At 34.8% G+C, this 10,588-nt stretch overlaps 1 protein-coding gene across 1 annotated transcript; it reads left to right on the top strand.

Moving 5' to 3' along the window:
* The first annotated feature begins 464 nt into the window (after positions 1–464).
* On the top strand, positions 465–9,800 carry mfsd4ab (major facilitator superfamily domain containing 4Ab). The gene is made up of 10 exons (XM_067371790.1): positions 465–804; positions 3,244–3,442; positions 4,552–4,785; positions 4,865–5,018; positions 6,202–6,332; positions 7,236–7,409; positions 7,621–7,768; positions 8,739–8,809; positions 8,891–9,008; positions 9,110–9,800. The coding sequence occupies exons 1-10, from the start codon at positions 575–577 to the stop codon at positions 9,235–9,237; spliced, it is 1,587 nt and encodes a 528-aa protein (XP_067227891.1). The 5' UTR covers positions 465–574; the 3' UTR covers positions 9,238–9,800.
* The last annotated feature ends 788 nt before the right edge of the window (positions 9,801–10,588 follow it).

Here is a 10,588-nt window from a genome sequence, read left to right as displayed (position 1 = left end):
GTTTAACAAGTGCTATATATAAGTAACACTTTGTGAATGTACAAAGCTAATGATTGTCCCATTGGCTTTCTGGATTATTTTGTAGAATAAAAGTGAATCAATGATGTAGCCTTGTAGCATTGCATTGATTCTAAGTTGAAAAGCCAACAGTAAAGCATTTAAAACCAATTTTTAATAAATGTTCTTTTAGGAGTTCTTTCCTGGTGAGAAAACATGCAGACATAATGTCCCATAAAACATGTTGATTTAATATAAGCAGTCCAGTTCTTTTCACATTTTCACTTTCTGATCCACGACTCTCACTGAGGATCAAAATCATTGACAGTTTAACTGAAAATCATTGACAGTTCCGAAGAGCTCTGTTGAGATGTGATTTTTAGGCATTAACTTCAGAAGCATTGCACAAAAGGTTCATGAAATGGGAGGAGTGAAGGAATATAAATGTGGGAAATGATCATCAATTCTGACATCTGTCACCTAAGCAAATTATTTGAAACCAACTGAAAGAAACATCCAGACACCAGGACTCAAGGAAGTACAGCTGTCAGTGGAATAGATTGGAGATTTTCACGCTATGTTAATTGAGGAGCGTATATTAACACTTTTCCGTAGGAACTGTCAACATACGCTGACATACTGGAGTGTGTTCTTTAGCTTTGGACTGAGCATAGCCTTTCTGGGGCCTACGATCCTAGATCTGAAATGCCAGACTGGCTCCACGTTACAGGAGATCACCTGGGTGTTCTTCTCCCAGCAGCTCTGCCTGCTCATCGGCAGCTCGACTGGAGGAGTTTTCACAAAAACGTGAGTATCTGCTGGTAAACTATGCGGGGAGTCCACTGAAGATGGACATCTGGATCAAAATGAACTCTCCATTGCTGTAATACTCTGTTGTTTGTGAAATACTGTGTTTAAATGTCCGATGTAAAAGGCTATAAGAGCTTATTACACTCTTGCCTTGGAAGTTTATGTACTTTTTGGTCCCTTTCTTAATTTTTACCTTGTGATTCTCACAGAGTTTGGTTAACCTTTTATTATGGCAATTTTTTAGTTTAACACAGATTTATTGCAATTTTTCATGTCAGCCTTCAGTCTGAAACTTCTTGACATCCTCAACAGATGTGATTTGAACACAATGCATTAAAAATACACTTTCGCGAGACTAATATATATATATATATGACAAATAGACTTAAAAAAATGACAATTTTAAAAAAATATTTCACATAATATTTAACTGTAAATTTAAAAAATCGAGGGTTTAAGAAAAATAATATAATTTTATTTTAGACTGCAACTAAAAAATTACAATTACTAAAATTTATGAATGCCTTAATATCTTTCATTTTCAAATGTTAAACCATACATAAACTCTTATTCATACGTGCTACTCATTACAAGATTGGGAAAATGGTTGGCGCATCCCAAACGCATGTTATAAGCAGTGTTGGGGGTAATGCATTACAAATAACTTGAGTTATGTAATCAGATTACTTTTTTCAAGCAACTAAAGTAACGCAACTAAAGTACTAGTAAAGTAATGCATTTACTCATCTCACTTGCAGGAAAACATTCCTTAAAATGAATAAAAAAGGTGAAATGCCATCTCAGAATTTTATGCAAACCTGTAATAATTAAATATATTAAATTACACAAATATACTTTATGTATTTAATCTCACTTTATAAACCAGTGTCTTTGCTGCTGACCTTTAATGGTCTAATTCAACCATACTAATAAGCAAAAATTACTTCAGATTAGATTTAGAAATAAGAGTGTTGAACTTTCTTTCTCCTGCATCCTATTCTTCTTCAATCTAGAATGGCAGCACAGCTGAAAGGTTTATTTGAGCTGCGCCCTCTACTGTACAGGCGTAAATATGCATTTCCATCAGCCTGGGGCTTATTCTTTCACTTTTTGGGGCCTTAAAGGAACACTCCACTTTTTCAGGCTCATTTTCCAACTCCCCTAGAGTTAAACAGTTGAGTTTTACCATTTTCGAATCCATTCAGTCGATCTCTGGGTCTGGCGGTACCACTTTTAGCATAGCTAGCATAGTTCATTGAATCTGATTAGACCGTTAGCATCGCGCTTAAAAATCACCAAAGAGTTTCGATATTTTTCCTATTTAAAACTTGACTCTTCTGTAGTTAAATCGTGTACTAAGACTGACAGAAAATGAAAAGTTGTGATTTTCTAGGCTGATATGGCTAGGAACTATACTCTCATTCAGGCGTAAAAATCAAGGAACTTTGCTGCCGTATCATGGCTGCAGCAGGAGCAATGATATTACGCAGCGTCTCTCACAAACGTCTCCATGGTTGCCATGCACGTTCCCTGTGCAAGCAGGAGCTCACGGGCGCTGCGTAATATCATTGCACTGCTGCAGCCATGGAACGGCAGCAAAGTTCCTTGATTATTACGCCGGAATGAGAGTATAGTTCCTAGCCATATCAGCCTAGAAAATCACAACTTTTTATTTTCTGTCGGTCTTAGTTCACGATTTAACTACAGAAGAGTTTTAAATAGGAAAAATATCGAAACTCTTTGGTCATTTTTAAGCGTGATGCTAACGGTCTAATCAGATTCAATGAACTATGCTAAGCTATGCTAAAAGTGGTACCGCCAGAACCGGAGATCGGCTGAATGGATTCAAAAACGATAAAACTCAACTGTTTAACTCTAGGGGAGTTGGAAAATGAGCCTATTTTCAAAAAAAGTGGAGTGTTCCTTTAACATTTGCCAAAAATAGATTTAGTTTTTGTTGTTGTTGTTGTTGAAGGCTAATTAAAAAACAAACAAGCAACCCCAGCCAAGAAAAAAGTAACGCAAAAAAGTAATGTAACGCATTACTTTTCATAAGAAGTAACTAACACAATTAGATTTTTTTTAGGGAGTAACGCAATATTGTAATTGCAATATTGCATTACTGTTGAAAGTAACTTGCGGATAATAAAAAAAACAGTGCTGTGCTTCACTCTAAAACTTGTAGCGCATATTTATTCATTTCAATTAACTGTGCAGCCCTAACTTCTTCAGACACACGAAAGCACATAAAAAAGTTCTAATGAACATTATGTTGTGGAATATTGAGTTCACTTACTGATCTTGATAGATACCTACTACAGATCTTAACAATCAGCATTTGTAATTGGCGATATTTTGAAACAAACATAAAAATGAAATAAAGGGGGAAAAATAACAAATAATCAAGCAACAAAGCTGTTTTCCTTGTCTTCTCAGGTTGTTTGGTGCTCTCATCGCTCTCTTCCTCTCCTCCCTCATCATCTCCGTGGTTTTTGCTATCATCCCACTTTGCTATAATGTGCTGTTGCTGGCGGTTGCTATGGCAGTGTCAGGCCTGGCTATGGGCATCATCGACACTATTGCAAACATCCAACTGGTGTCCATTTATAAGAAAGACTCTGCTATCTTTCTGCAGGTGAGTGAAGACATGTCTCGTCACATATATCACAGTGATTCCCACACATAGACTTTACTTGGGCGGGCTGCCCACGTATAATAACAGCCGCCCAAGTATATTATTATTTTTATCCTCTTATACTTTTATATCCGCACAAGATAATGAAACCATCCGCGATCGATAAACTAGTCGTTTTATACCTGCTCGTTATGTGTGCGTCAGAACTGTTTACTCCCGCTGACATTCCCACAGGCGCTGCATTTTGCAAAGTCACAAGGGGGCGCTGTTGCACGTTCTACAAGCTCGCGCAACAGCGCTTCAGTCTGCTTCAAAGTGATTCTCAATCAACGAAAAGTGCAGATTTATGCCAAGCGATTGCTAATGAACTCAAGTTGATGAATTATTACAATGTCTACTTTATGGCCTTTATATAAAATGTTTTATACGGTTGTAAGAATCTGAAGGATCAGCCTGCAATAGTACAGACATTTCAAAATAAGAGTACCTGTGTATTTCGGGCTTGTTTATAATTTAAAGTCACACGCTAAGTTTTTTTCTTTTTCTTTTGGGCATTATTGGTATTTTGGTTACACAATAAATTGTATTTAATTTGATTTCCATTTAATTCATAGTAAATTATTGTAGTCTCCGCCACAGGAAGAAAAGACTAAGAACATTATTTGACACATAATTAATCATTTTATAAATTTTACTAGTAAAATCTGTGTCCCATTCACTGAGAGAGACACTATATGACAGCAAGGAGAACATAGAAAAATGTGAACCATTTAAATGCTGTAATTTTGCATAATTTACAATGCATAATAATGCATAATATTAGTATGTAATTAAATGTAATATGTTATTTAATTAAAATTAATATCAATAAATAAAAATACTGTTAAAAATCACACATTATTTGTTTGTCACATGTAGTAGACCATTATTGTGCCGTGGGTAATAGGAGGATTTTTCGCCCAGCTACCACCACAAGTATATTTCAAACCTGTGGGAAGCACATATCACATAATTAAATGCATTATGTTATAATCAATTGTACTAAAATAACACATTAAATTAACAGCTCAAAACTTTGTTTTCTGTCTGTGTCTTCACTCTGTTTCCAGGCACTGCATTTCTTCATTGGGGTTGGCGCTCTGGTGAGCCCGCTGATTGCAGAGCCTTTTATATCAGGGCACTGCCTGAGCAGTAATAGCACAGAAAATGCCACAGAGATACTTCTCCATTTCAGATCCAGCTACAGGTCACCTGTAATCCTTCCTGAGAATTCCCCACACTCAGAGCCGGTCGAGGAGAAGGCCAGTGTGTCGTACGCCTTCTGGATCATGGCTCTCATAAATGTAAGCTGATGTATAGCCCTGTGTGCAGTGTGCAGGAGGGCCTGGATATCTGTGACATCTCAGTCTTTTTCTCTCCTAGTTGCCTGTGCCGATTGCAGTTTTTGTGTTGATGTACCAAGAGAAGCTACTTCCCTGTTGTCCAAACAGCACTCCACCACTGCTGGACAAAGATGAGTTAGCCATGGAGACTAAAGCACCAGAAATCACAGGAATGCCTGAGCCACATGATGCAGGTACAAGTGATCTTTAAATTACACTAACATTCAGAACTTTGGGGTCAGTAGGAATTTTTAAAGTTTTTGAAGAAGTCTCTTATGCTCACAAAGGCTGCATTTATTTGATAAAAATAGTAATTGTGAAATATTATTATAATTTAAAATAATTTCTATTGTTATATATTTTAAAATGTGATGGTAAAGCTGAATTTTCAGCATCATTACTCCAGTCTTCACTGTCACATGATCCTTCAGAAATCATTCTGATATGCTGATATGATGCTCAAGAAACATTTCATATTATTATCAATGTTGAAAACAGTTGTGCTGCTTAATATTTTTGTGGAAACCATAAAATATGTTCTAAATAGAATTTTCAAAAGAACAGCCATTTTGAAATTTTAAAATAATTTGTTACATTATAAATGTCTTTTTTTGATCAATTTAGTGCATCTTTGCTTAATGAAAGTATTAATTTCTTTAAATAAAAATCATACTGACCACAAACAGTAGTGAAGGTGATTGAAACTAACATGTAAAAACATTTATAAAACAGTTAGTTCCTGTCCTCGATTTTGATTTATTCATGATAAAACACGACTATGACCTCTTCACCCACCGGTTCTGTGTATCACTACACAACACCCTTAGCAACCGCACTTAGCAACGTAAACTGTTTGTTCTCAATATTGTTCATTGAAGCTTACTGTATTATGTTAGAACCTGCATTCAGATTTAGCATTTTCCTTCAGGTCAGTCCTATGTTCAAAATAAAAAATATACCTAAATGTCCGCTGCAATATCTTGTCCTTTTAACATTTAAGGGGTTTTCCCGTGACTGACAGCTCTAGTTAAAGCATTTATCAGTTGCGTTGTTCCGTGTTCAAAACAATTCAGTCTTTTCAATGTAAAAGTCTTCGCTGACTAACACACTCAAAAAGACTAAATAATGAAATAATGAAACATCTGTTGCTGTTCATGGTCAGGGACTATTTGTTATGGCGGAAGGAAGACTTTTGGTGAAACTTTACTTCATAAAAGTTGCATTTAAAATCCTTTTTTTTTTGCTTTAATATTTTTATTGTATGGTAACCGTTTTATAAAAGCAATAAGGTACTCGTATAGTAGTTTTATAAAAACAATAATGCAATTATGCAATTGAACTTCTGACTTAATAACTCTCCCCAACTTTTCTCCTTAGATTTTCATCATTCAGGACATGGAAACATTTTCAGCTGCTGTATGAATGGTAACATGCGTGGGTTACCGGCCACTTTTTTTGTTATCCATATCTTGGGCGGCATGGTGCTGTTTATGACAGAGGGCATTATGGTGAGTGCACTTACAGTTTTTTACAATCGTTAGGACACATTTCTCAATACTTAGGCCACTTTTTCAAAACTCTTCACACAGTTCTCCTAACCAACTTTCATCTTGGCACAGCAGTTAATTTCACATTCAAAATGCACTAAATCTACCAAAACACTTCATTCAGGTCTCAAATCAACTCATTCTTCCAGAACACTAGCAAAGGTTTTCACCCAGCAAACACACTTTATCAGTCATAAAATACTGACCTAACACTAACATCAGGTTTCATTATACAATGTTTTCTTTTGTAAAATTTCTTTTAAAAAAAACAAGAATAACACTGTATTGTTTATAATTCACTGCAGTTTGTTACATGAACCTTGTTTACATAACAGTACAAAATTATTCCGAAGTTTTCCTCTTTGAATGGATGATAATGAAATTGAAAAACGAATGCTTGTGTAGGTGTTCAGTTTCATCTAATTGCTTTGATAGTATTTGATTTTTTTAGATTCAGCATATATTTCATTACAATATTACTGTAGCAAATTGCTGTCTTATGTATTATGTTATTGTTTTGAACATAAGTTTAACAGTTTTGAAAACAGTAAGCATGTGCAAATTGGCCTGTACGTACAAATAGTTTTGGCAGTTGTTGTGTCTGAGTGAGAAAAGAATTCCTGAAATTTGAGAGATGTAGTCATTGAATGCATTTTGTGCCAAAACAATGATAATTGATCCTCAGTTTAGCCCACATAGGTCACTTTTGCAAAACTCTTCACACAGTGAGCACAACAGAAGTCTAAGTATTGAGAAATGTGTCCTAGCGTCTGTAAAAACTGTAATGAGGCTAATTATTTTTATTAATATTTTTTGAGAACTGCAAGTTAATATTCACACTTGACCCTTGAACCTCACCTTTAGGGGGTCTATGCCGGCTTTGTTTACACGTATGCTGTTTCAGCTCCCATGTCTCTGCACACTAAAATGGCAGGATACCTGAACTGTATCTTCTGGGCAGCCGTCACTGCTGGACGACTAGTGTCTATCCCGCTATCATACCGCTTCAGGCCGGTATATCTGCTCGTTGTGAACATGGTAATCTATTATGAAGCACTGTAATTAACATACATACAGCTGATTTTCACTGTTTACAGAGTATACATCCACCCAAACTACCTTCATGCTCCATTAAAGCAGTTGCTATCAGTTGTTAGAAATGCAACATGAGGCTGTTGAGTCTGTGATGAATTGTAGATTTACGATTGTTGAATATGGATCCTCTCTGCTCTCTCTCTCTCTTGTTAAGGCTGGTGTGATTATAACATTGCTGCTCTTAATGATCCTCTACACAAACAGAGTGTTTCTGTTTGTTGGGACGACCTTGCTCGGGCTTTTCATCAGTAGTGTTTTCCCCTGCATAGTGGCCTACACTGAAGACATCCTAAACTACCGCGGTAAACGGCACACAACAACATACTTGTTTTATATCACGGTGTGGGGCCATTTACTTAAATTGTTCTTATGTTCTATATTTCATAACAATAATTTTTATTTTTATAGTTTTTGTAATTATTATATAAATTATAAATAATTCTTATTCTTATCATATAAATATTTCTTAATAATATTATATTAAATATTAAGTATATATATTATATATATATATCTCATTATAATTATTCTAAATAGTACTATATATGAATATGAATTTTTCCAAGTTTATTATTAAATTCAAATTTAACATATGCTAATTGCTAAATACGACAACCTCCTTTTTTCTAATTAGAAATTAATTAAAAACATATATATTAATTTGAAAAAATATATATTAATATATATCAGTAAGTACTTATATTTAAGAACAATTGTTTAATATATTTATATACATGATATTAATTATATTTAACAATATTCTCAGATGTTCCCAAAAAGGGGAAGCTATTGTCATATTTAGCTCACTTTTGGGATTCAAATACATCCCAAAACTAGCCCACACACACACACACACACACATCCTATTTTAAAGGGTAAGTTCACCCAAAAATTGTGTCATTAATTACTCACCCTCATGTCGTTTCAAACCCATAAGACCTTCGTTCATCTTCGGAAAACAAATTAAGATATTTTTGATAAAATCCGATGGCTCAGTGAGGCCTCCATTACCAGCAAAACAATTAACACTTTCAAATGCCCAGAAAGTTACTAAAGATGTATTTAAAACAGTTCATGTGACTACAGTGGTTCAACCTTAATGTTATGAAGCAATGAGAATACTTTTTGTGTGCCAAAAAAACAAGTAATGACTTTATTCAACAATATCTAGTGATGGGCGATTTCAAAACATTTGTTTCGAATCAGTGGAATCAATTATGGACAGACAAGACCACATAAACAACAACAAAAATTCTTTTTTATCTCCTTTAGGATGTGCAACAACAGTTTTAGTGACAACTTCTGGAATGGGCGAGATGACGTTGCAAGTGTTGGTTGGATCAGTAAGTACTTGCGCTCGTGTTTTAACACTTGGGAAGGATTTTCTAAGAGAAAGTAAATAACCCCAAACAAATTTCTTCCAGCTTATTCAGAAAAAAGGCAGCTACAGTTTTTTGGTGTGTGGTTTGGTCACCGGATGCCTTGGTTTCATATTTCTCCTTAGCGTGATCCTGTGCAACCGCATCCACAGAAATCTCACAGGTAAAAACAACATACTTCCATGGTGATAAGTTACATACTTAATTGCTGATATAAATACTAAACTGGGCAACATTATATGACTGAATATATTCACCTTCTAGGAGCATCTAAAAAAGCAGCCATGGTGGAAGCCCCACCAGCACCTGCTCCACCTGCTTCAGAGAAAGCCGCTCCAGAACAGAAAGTTGCTGTAATACAAACTGAATCAATTAAATGTGACTCTGGATGAGACCAGCTGGAAATACTTAAGACAACTAAACTGTAAACAGTGAATGTGCTTTTAATATCTTATTTGTGTAAAAAACAAAAACAACAACAAAAAAAAACAGAACAAAACCCTACACAGTGATGCAATATATTTTTTATGTATTTCTGCTAAGTTTGGTATTATACATTTTTTTTTTTTTTTTTGTGGTTCAGTTTCTTTCAAATAATCTTGTATGTTAAATTTGTATTTATTAATATTACAGGAAGAGAAATGTGAGAAACATTTAAATACAGGAGGGAAATTAAGAAATTTAAGGCATAAAATGAATAAATATAAATAAAGTTTTGTACCTTACCCAAGACTGAAAATCATTAACGCCAATTAAATACCAGAATGAACTCTTAATTAATAATTCACCAATCTAAGAATTCCTAGAACTTTTCTAGTCCTCCAAAACATTTTTAATCTTGTTAAAACTGGTCTTGGGCTGGAATGCATGGCCAGAATATTGTACTGTGTTTATCTGAAAAATTCAACAGCTTTTGAAAAACTAATGCAAACTGTAGTAATATTGCAATAAATTATTGTTCACCATGTCAACAGTCGTCATGTTGTGCAAACTTCATGTGTTCTGCCAAAATAAACATGTACCCTATGATTGAGGTTAGACCATGGGGTCAGACACTGAATAACTCATCTTAAAGTGACAGTTCCCCCAAATATGATTTATTCTCCTGTTGTTGCAAACCTGTATGACTTTTTTATTAGTATTATTCTTCATAACCAAGCAGAAGATAAACAATGTTTTTATTTTGTTGCCGTTAAAATATTCTATTCATATACCTTTTATGTTCCTTAGAAGAGTACAGTTTTGGAACGGCATGAGTAAATGATGACTGAATTTTCACCATCCTAAAATGGTTGTCATTATTAAGGTGTGATCATATAAGTTACATTTCAAAGACTGGCAAAAATTCAGGGGTGAAAATGTCATTTTTCCATTGTCAATAGTGCAATGAAGCACAGCTCACACAAGTTAGAAATATTGAATTTATATTGGCATAGTTGAATAACAAGAGTTCAGTATATGGAAAAGACATACACTGAGTTTCAAACTCCATTGTTTCCTCCTTCTTATATAAATCTCATTTGTTTAAAAGACCTCCAAAGAACAGGCGAATCTCAACATAACACCGACTACGTAACTGTCAGGATCATTAATATGTACGCCCCCAATATTTGCATATGCCAGCTCATGTTCAAGGCATTAGACAAGGGCAGAACGTCTAGATGTGCACAGCTGAATCATCAGACTAGGTAAGCAAGCAAGAACAATAGCGAAAAATGGCAGATGGAGCAATAATAACTGACA

The sequence above is a fragment of the Chanodichthys erythropterus genome, chromosome 20, assembly GCF_024489055.1.
Source record: "Chanodichthys erythropterus isolate Z2021 chromosome 20, ASM2448905v1, whole genome shotgun sequence".
In the NCBI taxonomy this organism is placed as follows: domain Eukaryota; kingdom Metazoa; phylum Chordata; class Actinopteri; order Cypriniformes; family Xenocyprididae; genus Chanodichthys; species Chanodichthys erythropterus.
The sequence above is the reverse complement of the archived record's forward strand: the minus strand, read 5'-3'. Positions and strand labels throughout refer to the sequence as shown.